Source organism: Lissotriton helveticus, chromosome 5_1 (genome assembly GCF_964261635.1).
Source record: "Lissotriton helveticus chromosome 5_1, aLisHel1.1, whole genome shotgun sequence".
Classification (NCBI taxonomy): Eukaryota; Metazoa; Chordata; class Amphibia; order Caudata; family Salamandridae; genus Lissotriton; species Lissotriton helveticus.
Window position 1 is genome coordinate 2,067,525,667 of NC_136065.1, and position 16,238 is coordinate 2,067,541,904.

General features: G+C 40.1%; 1 protein-coding gene across 1 annotated transcript in view; it reads right to left on the reverse strand.

The window, feature by feature from the left end:
• Nucleotides 1-16,238, reverse strand: part of LOC144753986 (natural cytotoxicity triggering receptor 3-like) — an 89,268-nt gene that overhangs the window by 9,756 nt on the left and 63,274 nt on the right. The window contains exon 2 of the mRNA XM_078641507.1: nucleotides 4,456-4,824. Within this exon, the coding sequence (XP_078497633.1) occupies nucleotides 4,456-4,824 (369 nt within the window). The remainder of the gene's footprint in view (nucleotides 1-4,455; nucleotides 4,825-16,238) is intronic.

Genomic DNA, 16,238 nt, shown 5'->3' on the forward strand with positions numbered 1-16,238 from the left:
GTATATTAATGGTATATTAGTGTTGTTATATTCACCATGTATGGTGTATATCTGAGTGAATGGTTTGTGGCACATTTTGAATGTTTCATCCATCATCCAAGTTTGACCTCTTAGGGAGGAGAGGCACACTGTATACCTTTTTGACAGCAAAGGTCGTATTTATCAGCGGAGGCGTGAAGACAGTGTTCCCTGCGAAGGGCAAACACACACTGTAGTAGCAATGGGTCAGTCTTCCTCCGGAGCTTGGCTTTATCAGCTTCAGGCTTTAGGCAAGATGTAGGTGGAGCCGTCTCCGGCAGAATCTTGTACAGTAATCTGGGTGAAGGACCTCTCCTGACAAGTGGTCATGTGGTAGTCCTTATATACTAAACCCTATCAGAAATTGGAATTTCTGACATAAGTTTAGGAATATCTAACATAGATTATGTGCATCAAGGTGTGCATCCCAGACATTTTCTGATGAACATATAAGGTAGAGGGACTTCACTTCAGACTACATTATTTTGGTTATATGTCTGTATGTGTTCATATTTAACCTTGACATGGTGAAAATTAGACATTTGACCCAGACGAATCTCGCAATAAATGTTGTATCTATGTCATCAATCAAGTAGCCTGACACTTTCACAGTTCTTAGAAAAATACGGTCAGACAACATCTGTGTCTAATGGCAGTCTAATGGCAATGATTCTGCATACATCTGAAAAGATGGTGACCTTCATCGTTTAAGAGTGAGACAATGGAGACCCCAATTCGCCAAGATGGAATTGGCCCTACAAAGGGTGGAGTCAGACCTTAGGGTCTTTATGTCACTAGTAGGTCTCCTCACAAGTCACAGCAGCATTTGCAGTCCTTTGCCTGTCTTTCACGGGTCCAGAGGTGTTCTGAAGAGGGTACTGGGGTACCACAATAATGCCCAGTGCCATCCTGTGGGTGAGGGAAACTTCAGGCCGTTCCCTAACCAAATGGTAAAAGTTCATACGGGTGACCCTACCCACTTTTCCAGCGCTTCTGCATCTGTGTGTTTTACTGTAGCCTACCCCACAGGGCCTTTCTCTACCTGAAACCAACATGGCAGGACCTTTCTTCCCATATACAGTGGTCCCTGTGGCCTCCTCAGGAAAATGAACTACCCCTCCTCTGCAGTCACTCATAACTGGTTCTCGGGGCAGCTCCTCTCCCACTGGGAGTGGAACCTGAGTGGCTAGCAGGACAATATAGGGAGCGGGCCCAGGTGTGAGCTACATCTGCTTGTGAAAGGGCGGCCCCTTTGAAGATAATTAATTTCCTGGGCACTGCCCAAATGGCCATCCTGCCAGAGAAACCGGACACCTCAAGCCACACAGAACCTTTTGTCTCAGCCATGGAGCCACTTCACACCTCATCAAAGCAGTCATTTAGCTCCTGGGTGGCAGTGAACACTGGCAGAAATACACATCTGCCCCAGCTGTAATGACAACTTTCTAAAAGTGTTGTCTTTAAAATAGTAATATTTAATTACGACTTGACCATTAAGTTGTGTTTTAAATTAATATTAAAATGAGGCCTTGCAGTTTAGCTCCTAGCTACCTCCAAACTGAACTCATGCAATATATACATTGTAAGGTGTTATAATGTAAACCAGTGCTTTCCTATGAGAGGGATAGCCTTTCTACAGTGAAAAACTACTTTGGGGTTTTTTCACTGTCAGGATATGTAAAACATAAAAATATAGATGTCCTACATTTTAAACACCATGTATCCTGCCCTATGGGCATTTAGCCCTACCTTAGCAGTGACTTGTAAGCAATAAACGGAAGATTAGGCCTGGCAAAAGGTTTATTGTACAGGCTAAATTGGCCATTCTGGAGATATGCTTTGCATTGTCACCTTAACTGTGTCACATTATGTGGTGCAGTGACCTTTAACTTACAGGCCCTTGGGACACTTTGTACGATATAAAAGCAACTTATAAGCAAGTCAAACATTACATTTGGAGGAGAGCCAACTAGGGAGACCACGCATGAAGGACCATTTTACTACATGAATAGTACAGCACACATACAATATGGGAAAAGGTTTAAAATCTGTATAGACCTAGTATTTTATACTGGAAGCATGTACTTCCAGTTCAAATGCTGTGACTTACTCATGTACAGACCTTTGTATTGTCATTCTCTTTTAGACTGTGTTCCCATCAACAAGAATATTTTGGTCTCTAAGTTCATTGAAAAAAATTGCCTCACACACTTCTGACGCATAATACTCATCAATGTGTATGGTCAATTTGTTATATCCTCTTGAAGCCGCTGTCCTCCAAACTCTCTCTTACAGAACTCTCTGCCAAGCTGGCACACAATCAAGTCTCTGATGTCTGTGCTGTGTCTATTAGAAACAGGTTTTATTCTATCAAGACTGTTGATATCTATATTTCTGTGAGGACCAAAACTGGATGTTCTGTCATCCTGTTTAACCTCTGCCTTCTTGTCTTTAATAAATAATAATAACAGGCTCCTTCCAGCAGGCTTTTTCACCTGCTAGTGCAAAGAGGCAAACCACTCTACCAATGGATAGGCAGTATTGTAAATTGAAAGTGGACAGTCACATGCTGCCTGGCTAATCACTGGAGATCTTTCTTGATCCCATTGGTTCCATCTCTGTCAAAGGTGCATGCTAGCACCAAAAGACCATTCCAAATTAGGTAAAGATTTTGCATGTTAGAACCAGAATCCAGAGCAGAGGTAGCACCGACTATCACTCTCTGCTAGAGGTGTAATGATATAGATAGGGGTGCATCAGGTAGGGGCTTGTTTGGGGCTGAATTGGCTGCAGGTACACAACTATTAAGCTTGATTGGGGTAGGTGTGATGGAGTAAACATCTTGCCCGATATATATAAGCAGGTGGGCTGGGCGCAAAGAGGTACACAATGCGTCCTATTACAATCAATGTCCTGCCCACAGGGCAGTCGTCTTCTAGAGCTGCCCTGGAGGAAGCTAATTCAATGAACTGTAGATTGGATGCCTACAAGCCACTCTGTGTTTTACAGTATAGGCGGCAGCTGGCAGCAATTTTCAAGAGAGGTCAAAGCTACCCCTGAAGGCATGTGCAGTGAGTCACAGCTATGTCCCCATGCAAATGAAGGAACACCCTCACAAGATATTGTTGGCCCTACATGTGCATGTAGCAACAGAGCTATCAATATTACAAAATGGGCCATACATGGGTCTGCGGCCCGTCTGTAACACCATAGTGCTCCAGGGTGCACAAACCGGGGGCACGCCCCAGTTGTGTCCCTGGGACCCTATGCTTAATCCGGCTCCAGCTTTGCAAAGCTGCCAAGTAGCCCAATGCCATGTGTGATACCTTCACCCAGTCATGGCCTTTAAGTCAACAGTGCTTGACATCCTGCAATTTTTTAGCCACATTATAAGGTTAACGGTAAATCCGGAACCCATAGAATGCAGCAATTTGTTGTATAAGACACCAGGCTGCCTGAGGATGCCACAGTGACATTCAACAGTACGGAAGCTATGAGGTATTGGGTATGACTATGGAAGCACAAATCAGCAAAGTGTGTGGATTAAGGAGAGCAGGTAAGTGTTTGGAGGTGTGGAGAGTGCCAACCCATCAGGTTTGTGGTTTGAGTTATGTGTTTGTGGATTGGAGAAGTGACTCAGGTAGTTGTGTATCTGAGGATGAGGGTCAAGATGTCAGGCATGGGGACAGGAACAGAGCACCAAGTATCCGGTGGGATAAGGAACTATTTATTAACACATGCAACCTTTGGCTATCATTGCCATGGTCCATTCAAGGTTTTTATTAATCCTGAAGCGTTAAACCACTGAGGATTCTCCACAATTTGGCTTTATCCTTCACATTTTTCTTTGGCCATATACTTTATTGGGACCTTGGAATAAATTGCTAATGAATCCCTATGGACCAGTGATCAGTACATGATCTCTGAGAAAAACACATTTCTAGAATACTATTTTTTATAAAATCCATTTCAACTAACCTATTTCCTTGAACATTTCAAGATAAGCTATGTTCACCAAACATTAGAATCCTCATATCTGGGTTGTTTTCTTTCTTCTTTCCCTGCCACTCTATTTCCTCACCTTTGCTTCTTTTGGATAACTGTATTCCTTTTGCTCTTGCCATATCCCATTTGTGTTTTAGAGTTGCTGTAGAAATATAAACTTAATTCTATCGTCCGTATCTACTTCTTACATGTTTTGCTATCTTACAAATGCCTCTTTTTAAAAAATCTTTAAAAACGTAACCTTTTTTCTGTACTTAGGGTTTGAAACTGAGTGTGTGATGTTTCTGCCATATTCTTCTCCTTTTTTGACAAAAGAATTTCTCACAAAACATATTTTGATTTTTATCTGTGATATTCTACTAATTGACATAATTGACTTTGTCCATCCCACTATGTGTTATAATCATATATTCTGAGAGAAAGAATAATTACCTTGAATTTGGTCATTGACAACCTGCAGCCGGGTGCCGACACCCTTACCCCTGGCCACTACTTCCCTCTTGCCTTCTTCGTTCACCTCAATGATGCAGTGATAGACATCTGAGTCATTCTCATTTAAGTCTGAAATGGCAGCGGTAGTTTCTCCTAGTCTGTTCTGTTCTATGCTGGACAGGTTGAGACGTCCCTGGTAGTGAGGGTTGATTGGATCCACTGACTCCCAATGTCTGAGCTCCCGTGTCCATCTGACTCTGGCCACGCGCTGCTCCTGGTTGGTGAAGGTACACTTTAGAACAGCCGTTTGTCCGGCGGTTGCGTTCAGGAATGGGTGTTGCCACACTGTTAAGACTGTCACATTGCTACCTTGGGAGACATGCAAAACAAATATCTTGTTGAATAATACATACTACCATAGTCAACCTCATGTTGCATCAGTCAAACCAATACTTGGACAGTGAGAATCCTGGTGTGATGTCAGAGTATCTACCTAGGGCAGATGGTGACATCATATCTGGAACTTGACTTAGTTCCTCTTTCACGTGCTATTTGCTCCTTCGAACTTTCCAACACACCTGCTAATCAGCTAAATTGGGTATCCTCCATTGTAAATTTATCCGAAAGATTACATTTATTTTTTACATTAAAAACTATGCTACACCCAGGTTGACTACATTGCAGAATCAATTTAAGTACTGGTATTGGAAGTATTCTGCAGTACGGAATAGGCGGTAAAATGTGCCATATTATGTATCTAAAACACGTTATGCTAAACCTTTCGGCTACAGGCTGTTATGAACTCCCTAGGCAGAGTAAATCAACTCTAATTTGTACCTTCTGCATTTACTGCTTACACCTTTTCATATTACATCACTTATACCATGCTATATCATAGCATTCATAACAACACCCATGCCATCTCAAATTACATTATTTCTGAGCACACTGTGCATGGAAGGGGAAGATTATAGCTTTTTACTCTGCCTAGTAAGTTCATAACAGTCTGTACAAAGGTGTGCAAGTTACAGAAAGTTTTGGGCAGGGGAAATCATAACTTAAAGTTATAACTATAACTTTCTAATTACTAAGGTTTGTGTAGTTTGCTTTTTTTGTATAGATATAATAAATTCACTTTTATTGTGTATAACGTATATTCAACCATTGTTTTTTTCATTGAATTTGTATGTTTTTAAAATAAATATGCGTCTGTAATAATATAATGTTGTTTATTATGCTATTAATGATTTTTAATGTATGTTTTGGCACCTTCATACTTTTGAGCTACTTCAAAGTTAATTAGGAAGCTTCGCGTCGTTAGAATGATAGTTTTCCTTTCAATAGAGGTTCCTCAAAAGTGCTAAAATTATATTTAGACCAAAGAATTAGGGCCAGATGTATCAATGCTTTTTGCAATGTATCAAACTCTTGCCATTTGCAATATGGGTAATCGAAATTTTATGCAATTACCCAAATTGCGAATGCTGTTAGGGAAACGCCTCTAGGCCCATAGGAATGAATGGAAAGGCATTCCTTAATAGCGAATTGATATTTGCCATTCGCTATTAAGGAATATGTAGGATTCGCATTTTTATTTGCGAAACCTACATACATTGCATTTTGCGAGTCTATAATAGCAAATTCGTAAAATTCGCTATTAAGGACTCGCAAAATACAATGCTGATACATCTGGCCCTCATTCTTTTTTTTCAAATACGCATTAACACTTTGATTGCTTGTTTTTTATGGTGTATGCATGAGTATTGAAACTTTAGGTTCTGTTGTGAACTGTATGGGTACTGCAATAATATCAACATACTACCACGGTAGATGCATCTGTAAGAAATTGACCACCTTGAGAAAATGTTGGCTCCGCCTGATATGGCGCATCATATATGTTCGGACTTTTCAAGATGCACTAGGAGAGTGCATGAGAGATGACTCGGTACAACTGGACGCTCGCTTACGAAATTCATGACAGCGGCAACAACTTTAGTGAAAGTTGAACATTGCCAAGAACTTTAAACATCCAGAATACGAGCTTGAGCACCTTCTTTTAAATCTATTCTGATTTTACTATTATGTTTCTGACACGAAGTAGGATCAAAAGGCATTTGCAAGGCGATACCAGTTTTTATATAACGAAACTCATATGGTTATTTAAATGTAATCAATTTACAATGATTAAAAGTTATTGTGCAATAAAAATGTATTTTATGTTTTTTAAAACATCATTTTGTTGCCATTTTATAGGGTAGTGGATGGTGTCTAATGGCTATAGTGGTCGACCTCGAAGCTGCGGAACCAGGTTTGAGTCTTGGAAGGGACGCTCAACATCCTGTGATTCTGAGCAAGTGTCTGTCTGTAACACAACTGGTGCTCATGTAAAGCGCTCTAATACCTTCGAGTCAAGTTTGTGCTATATAAAACTCCCGAAAAAGTATATAGCCTTATAACTATGTCATTTGTCGGAAAAAGGAAGTATGTGACCCGTAACCCTATTTAAAATTGATATCTTCAAAGGTGAGGGTTTTCCTCTTAGTAAGAGGGTAAGTCTTCAGTTCAGAGGCCACCTTTGAGGTTTAGAAGAACTGCAGTGGATGAAGATGATGATCTTGTAGTGGTGCAAGAGGAGGAAGAAGAGGTGGTGTGGTGAAAGAACTTGAAGGACTACATAGCGTGTGAATTTTTTCCTTAGCTGTAGAGGAAAAGTACATTCAAAAATTGTTGCATGCAACCTATGTAATAAACATTTTCCATCTTAATACAAGTTACATATGAAATAGAATACTACAGCAATATGTAGTTTTTAAACATAACACAAAGTCAATCACTCATTGGTTTCCTTGTTATGTGTTTTCAGACATAATTACCATTTCAGTTACCCTACCATGTCAACAGTAAAGTCATTTATAGTACATCTTTGAATCATAAAAAGGACATATTTGGTTATCATTGTTAAATTAAGTGTAGACACAAGTTCTGATTCATAGTTTAGCTGTAATTTGTTTTGCAAAGCTTTAGATATTAAATACTTAAATGGAATTAACTTGCAATCAGGTATTAGTACATATACAAATCTTTCAAAGCTTGTTAGAATGGAGCTGTAATGTAGACAATTGAAGCATTCATGTTCCCAAGAGTGGTTTATTCCAAACAGGTCACAACTCGGGTGAGTTTTAGTAGCTATTGAATTCTAGAGTATCTTGCTTTAGATTAATAGAAAATTAAATTGTACCTACACTCAAATCTACCATAGCACTTCTGGCACTTTTAGAGTGCCGTATGTGGTTCTGTGATAAAATCAGTTCACAAAGAGTTATCAAGGTTTTGCAGAAGAGTTGATCTACATGCTGGTCAAGTAATTCTATGACAGATGGAAGGTAAAAAAGAACATCAACAACTACATTGCTGTAGAAATTTATATCAATCTGATTTTGAAACTGTTGCCCTGTTATTTCCATGTGTTAATTTTTTGGTTCTTTTTAGGTTGTTCCAGTTCTTCCTTGTCTTTGTAGCTTGCTTAAATTTTTCTTTTGAAAGAAATGTTAGGTTTTAAAAAACTGGGATATTGCCCAAGATGAGGAGCGTATCTGTTTCGCAAATGGTTAAATTCTGTTACACAGCTACCGTCTGCAATAATTACTGTCTCATCAAAATTGGTAATATATAGTCCTGAAAAAAAATGTATTTTGGAAAGTCCAACATATACCATAGTCTCTTTAAACAATTTTCAAACCAATTTTAATGAGTGCGTCATCTTAGCTTATCCCTTGCAATTTATGTATTATTACCGCATAAGCCAAAAAAAGAGCAAACTGTTCTCTATGAATATAAAAATCTTCCACAAGTAAGAATCTTGCTGCACATTGGGAGATGTTTAGCTCTTTATTGTGGTCGAATTAGACCACCATAAATTCACGGTCTTAATTTTTCTAGGCGTAAAATAGTCCACAACAAATCAAATGGCTCCATTTTCTGGTCTTCTGCATGTAAATGTCTACATGAAATTACAGAGCAAATTTTACATAGCTGTAAATCATTCTCCAATCACGCTGTACATAAAACAGATTTTCCCACCTTTTGTAATTTGTTAAAGTATTATCATTAGTATTAGTTGTACTTATGGGTACATTTAGTCCATGATTCACCACTTATATTTAGATGGAAGATGTACAATTGTTTCTTTTTCCAGATTTAGCATTTCATAGTTTGATTGTGCACATTCTTCAAGAGGTGGCATTAAACAATGAATTTGAGAGAGGGTAATACATAATTTGAACAGGTGCATGAAGTTTAGGAAATAATCTTCTTTTAATTCGTTTCTTTAGCATATCTTTGCTTTGTTTGTTACAATGCCAAGATGAATGTCTTTCAATCTCTTGCCGTGTTCCTCATCGTTGGCTTGCCTCATATGTTGTGTCAATTCTATATATGTGAAATACAATCAAATGTTGACATTGCGTATACTTCCCAAAAAATTCCACGTTTGTTCTTGTAAATGGTTGTTGAAAATTGGTTGACCTTTTCAGGTATTATTTGTAATAAATCTCTAAACACAATCACATGTTTGCCTCCAAACAGCATACCATTCGATATTTTTAGTACCTCCTGCACATCAAGATGAATGAATGGCAAAATTAAGTTGGAAACCATACTAAGGTCCTCTATAACCAAAGCGTTTTATGTTGTAAGGACTCTACCAAGTTCTTGACATATAGCACCATTACATTGTAAGTATTCTACTTTATTATCATGCCCCACAGGTAGTAACAGTAGACGACGTGAGGTGATTCCTCTGATGTAGGAGAAGTAACTACACAAGAAAAATTAGAGCTAGTAACAGATAAGCTGTAATTACTTTCATAAGAAAGCTTTTCCCTGTTCCTTTCTGTCCACTGACATACTCCATTTTCATGTTCAAGTCTAGGATATACGGATTTTGTTATGAATTTGTAAATTTGTAGTTGTTTTATTTGAGGTACTAAGTTATCCTAATTATGTTGTCCTTTTTGACTTGGTCCATTACATTTTGTACCTCCTCCATAGCAACCACAGCTTTGGTATCAATCATTGGTTGTCCAAGTGGGTCAGCAGTCCTGGAAGTAGAAGTATTATTTGCAGACAGAGTATTGTGTTGAATTTCTGCATTAATATTGCTCTCTTCTTGTATGGTGTTTCTTTGGAAATCTTTGTATTGTTTTTTAGAAACATAAAAGGAGGGTATAGTGAACAGCATGGTGGAATTTCATCTTTCCATACAGGGCCAAGGTGGCATATGCCTTTGAATACGTAGCATGCAAGTACACAAATAAATACAGTGAGTGTAATAGAGCGCATTGCAGGTGCCGTTGTGTATATGCAGGTGGCTGTTGAACTTTCGTAACAAAAGGTTTGGCCTGTGAACTGGGAGAAAGGGAGATATATGAGGGGTAGTGAAGGGGGTTAGAGTGGGATTTGTCTTGTCCAAGAGATCTAAGATAAAAAAGACCTCTTCTTGTATGTTATTTAAAAGAAATCCTAGTTACAGAATCATCAGCCAAAAGACCAAAAGACATTCCCGTCCTTCAGGAGAGAGGGATATCCTTCACCGAGATCTATGATGCCTTGTGGTGAAAGCCAGAGATCCCTGGAAGCCACAAACAAGATCCATCTCCTTTTGACGAAGGCCATCAGCATCAGAAATGGAACGTGAGGCCCATGCACAAGACGGCAAGGCAGCCCAATCGGCAGTGGAGATGAAAGACTACAACCTTGCCCTGCCTGGCATCATGTGAGAACAGAGAGACACAGTCTAGACAGAAAATACTAACTTCAGGAGGAATGCTGATGTATAACAGGCATGAGCAACAGGGCGCCCCACACACGCAGGAAGTAGCACTGTTTCTATTTACCGCAACCAACAGAGCTTTGATTGGATGGGAAGCCGACGGCCCCAGAACCATCACAGTGACCTTCTACACAAAGAAAAAGAGGATCAACAGGAATGTGCTATGCACCTGCAAATGACAGCATAGAAGAAAAAGAACAATTTTACAACAGACTCCATTCCATCCTAGAGAAATGCTCATCACCAAACTAATGGGAGACCTCAATATCAAGGCCCTAATTATGACATTTAGTCCATGATTCACGACTTATATTTAGATGGAAGATGTACAATTGTTTCTTTTTCCAGATTTAGCATTTCATAGTTTGATTGTGCACATTCTTCAAGAGGTGGCATTAAACAATGAATTTGAGAGAGGGTAATACATAATTTGAATAGGTGCATGAAGTTTAGGAAATAATCTTCTTTTAATTCGTTTCTTTAGCATATCTTTGCTTCATTTGTTACAATGCCAAGATGAATGTCTTTCAATCTCTTGCCGTGTTCCTCATCGTTGGCTTGCCTCATATGTTGTGTCAATTCTATATATGTGAAATACAATCAAATGTTGACATTGCCTATACTTCCCAAAAAATTCCACGTTTGTTCTTGCAAATGGTTGTTGAAAATTGGTTGACCTTTTGCAGGTATTATTTGTAATAAATCTCTAAACACAATCACATGTTTGCCTCCAAACAGCATACCATCGATATTTTTAGTACCTCCTGCACATCAAGATGAATGAATGGCAAAATTAAGTTGGAAACCATACTAAGGTCCTCTATAACCAAAGCGTTTTATGTTGTAAGGACTCTACCAAGTTCTTGACATATAGCACCATTACATTGTAAGTATTCTACTTTATTATCATGCCCCACAGGTAGTAACAGTAGACGACGTGAGGTGATTCCTCTGATGTAGGACAAGTAACTACACAAGAAAAATTAGAGCTAGTAACACATAAGCTGTAATTACTTTCATAAGAAAGCTTTTCCCTGTTCCTTTCTGTCCACTGACATACTCCATTTTCATGTTCAAGTCTAGGATCTACTGCTGTTGTTATGAATTTGTAAATTTGTAGTTGTTTTATTTGAGGTACTAAATTATCCTAATTATGTTGTCCTTTTTGACTTGGTCCATTACATTTTGTACCTCCTCCATAGCAACCACAGCTTTGGTATCAATAATTGGTTGTCCAAGTGGGTCAGCAGTCCTGGAAGTAGAAGTATTATTTGCAGACAGAGTATTGTTTTGAATTTCTGCATTAATATTGCTCTCTTCTTGTATGGTGTTTCTTTGGAAATCTTTGTATTGTTTTTTAGAAACATAAAAGGAGGGTATAGTGAACAGCATGATGGAATTTCATCTTTCCATACAGGGCCAAGGTGGCATATGCCTTTGAATACATAGCATGCAAGTACAAAAATAAATACAGTGAGTGTAATAGAGCGCATTGCAGGTGCCGTTGTGTATGTGCAGGTGGCTGTTGAACTTTCGTAACAAAAGGTTTGGCCTGTGAACCGGGAGAAAGGGAGATATATGAGGGGTAGTGAAGGGGGTTAGAGTGGGATTTGTCTTGTCCAAGAGATCTAAGATAAAAAAGACCTCTTCTTGTATGTTATGTAAAAGAAATCCTAGTTACAGAATCATCAGCCAAAAGACCAAAAGACATTCCCGTCCTTCAGGAGAGAGGGATATCCTTCACCGAGATCTATGATGCCTTGTGGTGAAAGCCAGAGATCCCTGGAAGCCACAAACAAGATCCATCTCCTTTTGACAAAGGCCATCAGCATCAGAAATGGAACGTGAGGCCCATGCACAAGACGGCAAGGCAGCCCAATCGGCAGTGGAGATGAAAGACTACAACCTTGCCCTGCCTGGCATCATGTGAGAACAGAGAGACACAGTCTGGACAGAAAATACTGACTTCAGGAGGAATGCTGATGTATAACAGGCATGAGCAACAGGGCGCCCCACACACGCAGGAAGTAGCACTGTTTCTATTTAACGCAACCAACAGAGCTTTGATTGGATGGGAAGCCGACGGCCCCAGAACCATCACAGTGACCTTCTACACAAAGAAAAAGAGGATCAACAGGAATGTGCTATGCACCTGCAAATGACAGCAAAGAAGAAAAAGAACAATTTTACAACAGACTCCATTCCATCCTAGAGAAATGCTCATCACCAAACTAATGGGAGACCTCAATAGCAAGGCCCTAATTATGACATTTAGTCCATGATTCACCACTTATATTTAGATGGAAGATGTACAATTGTTTCTTTTTCCAGATTTAGCATTTCATAGTTTGATTGTGCACATTCTTCAAGAGGTGGCATTAAACAATGAATTTGAGAGAGGGTAATACATAATTTGAACAGGTGCATGAAGTTTAGGAAATAATCTTCTTTTAATTCGTTTCTTTAGCATATCTTTGCTTCATTTGTTACAATGCCAAGATGAATGTCTTTCAATCTCTTGCCGTGTTCCTCATCGTTGGCTTGCCTCATATGTTTTGTCAATTCTATATATGTGAAATACAATCAAATGTTGACATTGCCTATACTTCCCAAAAAATTCCACGTTTGTTCTTGCAAATGGTTGTTGAAAATTGGTTGACCTTTTGCAGGTATTATTTGTAATAAATCTCTAAACACAATCACATGTTTGCCTCCAAACAGCATACCATTCGATATTTTTAGTACCTCCTGCACATCAAGATGAATGAATGGCAAAATTAAGTTGGAAACCATACTAAGGTCCTCTATAACCAAAGCGTTTTATGTTGTAAGGACTCTACCAAGTTCTTGACATATAGCACCATTACATTGTAAGTATTCTACTTTATTATCATGCCCCACAGGTAGTAACAGTAGACGACGTGAGGTGATTCCTCTGATGTAGGACAAGTAACTACACAGGAAAAATTAGAGCTAGTAACACATAAGCTGTAATTACTTTCATAAGAAAGCTTTTCCCTGTTCCTTTCTGTCCACTGACATACTCCATTTTCATGTTCAAGTCTAGGATCTACTGATGTTGTTATGAATTTGTAAATTTGTAGTTGTTTTATTTGAGGTACTAAGTTATCCTAATTATGTTGTCCTTTTTTACTTGGTCCATTACATTTTGTACCTCCTCCATAGCAACCACAGCTTTGGTATCAATAATTGGTTGTCCAAGTGGGTCAGCAGTCCTGGAAGTAGAAGTATTGTTTGCAGACAGAGTATTGTGTTGAATTTCTGCATTAATAGTGCTCTCTTCTTGTATGGTGTTTCTTTGGAAATCTTTGTATTGTTTTTTAGAAACATAAAAGGAGGGTATAGTGAACAGCATGGTGGAATTTCATCTTTCCATACAGGGCCAAGGTGGCATATGCCTTTGAATACGTAGCATGCAAGTACAAAAATAAATACAGTGAGTGTAATAGAGCGCATTGCAGGTGCCGTTGTGTATGTGCAGGTGGCTGTTGAACTTTCGTAACAAAAGGTTTGGCCTGTGAACTGGGAGAAAGGGAGATATATGAGGGGTAGTGAAGGGGGTTAGAGTGGGATTTGTCTTGTCCAAGAGATCTAAGATAAAAAAAGACCTCTTCTTGTATGTTATGTAAAAGAAATCCTAGTTACAGAATCATCAGCCAAAAGACCAAAAGACATTCCCGTCCTTCAGGAGAGAGGTATATCCTTCACCGAGATCTATGATGCCTTGTGGTGAAAGCCAGAGATCCCTGGAAGCCACAAACAAGATCCATCTCCTTTTGACGAAGGCCATCAGCATCAGAAATGGAACGTGAGGCGCATGCACAAGACGGCAAGGCAGCCCAATCGGCAGTGGAGATGAAAGACTACAACCTTGCCCTGCCTGGCATCATGTGAGAACAGAGAGACACAGTGTCGGGCAAAAAATACTGACTCTAGGAGGAATGCTGATGTATAACAGGCATGAGCAACAGGGCGCGGTCTACCCGACATCCAGGGCATCGGTCTACCGATACAACCTCAGAGGTCGGGGTTGGGACCGCCGCCTCCGACAGGATCCATGATCCTGTTGGGGGTTGGCAGTCGAACTATCCCTACAGTGGAGATGGTGCCTGTGCAGGTGCTGCCATAGGGATTAGGATTTAACTTTCTGATTGCCATTTCATGGTGGTCCCACCCCTATGAAAAGGCAGACAGAAACAGACTTTGGTGCCCCAAGTAGAGCCGCCATCCCTGTGGGCTACTGCTAAGTGGCCTTGGGGGCACATGTAGTGCCCCCAAACATCCATGCACCGTGTGCCAGGCACCAGGTGGTGCCTGACACACAGTGCATGGATAAGCACAAAGTGCTTTTTTCTACTGCGGCTTGTGCTGCGGCCATTTTCCTGGGCCACAGCACAAGCTGCTGTAGAAAAAAGCACTTTCAGACTGCCTGCACTTCGATCTGATCATATTAGGCCGGGTGGGACTGCCAACTCATTGACGGACAGTCACTTGCCCAATACGATGACGGTTGGTGGTCCGATCCACCACCATCGTAATGAGGACCTACGGATAGAAGCAACAACACAGGGTACAAAGAAGTCATAGGCAACTATTGGCCTGGCGACATAAGCAAGAATGAAAAAAGGTGGCCAGATCTCTGCACCCTGAACAGTCTGAAGATAGGCAGCAATGTATTCCTGCACAAAACAATACACAAGGAAAGTAGGCTTCTACAGATCATTTAACAGAGAATTAGATTGACCATGTCTGTATAGTCAAGAGGTTCCAGAGTCCCTGCTGGATGCAAGAGTGATGAGAGTAGCAGACATGGCCTCAGACCATCACCTTTTCATGGCCAGACTGAAGCTAAAACTGAATAAAGCATGGGTGGAACTGACATACCGACACCAGTGATATAACACCACCCTTCTCAAATATGCACAAAAAAGGAATGAATACTCAGTGACCCTCTGCAACAAGTTTCATATCCTGCAAGAGCCAGAGAATGACAGAGAATCAGTAGAAAGTCAGTAGCAGATCAAAAAAATGTGGCATCAACCTGCAAGGAGGTATTGGGTCCCATGAAAACACCAGTATAACGAATGGATCTCCACCAAGACTCTCTGCAAAATCCAAGAGAAATAGGAAAATAAATCTGCAGTCAACACCAGCCTAACAAGAGCAGAAAAAGGAAGCAAAGAGAAGCTTAAGAGCAGGCAAACAAAGATGCATTGATGGTCTTGCCACAGAAACCCAGGAAGTAGCAAACCATAGAAACTTGAAAGAACTCTACGTCATAACAAAACTCTCCAGCAGATACAGCAAGCAAGAATGACCTCTTAAATAGAAAGCTGAAAAGATAATCATGGGTAACAAAGGCCAAAAACAAAGATGGGTGGAGCCCTTTAAGGCACTGCTGTACCAGCTTGTGTCGTAGTCTCCACCAGCCATACAGTCAGCCAACAAGGACTTGCCATTTAACTGCAGCAGACCAACCAAGAAAGAAATATCGCAAACAATCAAATAGTTAAGAATAGGGAAGGTAGCAGGACCTGGCAACATTCCTCCAAAGGCACTAAAGGCAGACATTGTAACATCAATAGACATGTTATACCCCGTGTTTAGAAAGATCCAGGAAGAGGAAACGGTGCCATCAGACTCAAAAGAGGGATTGCTCAGCATGATCCCCATGAAAGGAGACCTAAGTAACTTCACAAACTACAGAGGGGCAACTCATATATCAACCCTAAGCAAAGTAGTCAATAGAATCATCTTGAACAGAATGAAGAAACAGGTTGACGCTCAGCTGCAAGACCAGCAAGCTAACTTCCACAAAAATAGATCCTGCACGCACCAGATTGCAACACTGCTCATCATCATTGAGAAGTAATGGAATAACCCCCCATGTCAACTTCATCTACTATGAGAAGCAAATCAACAGCATGGACAG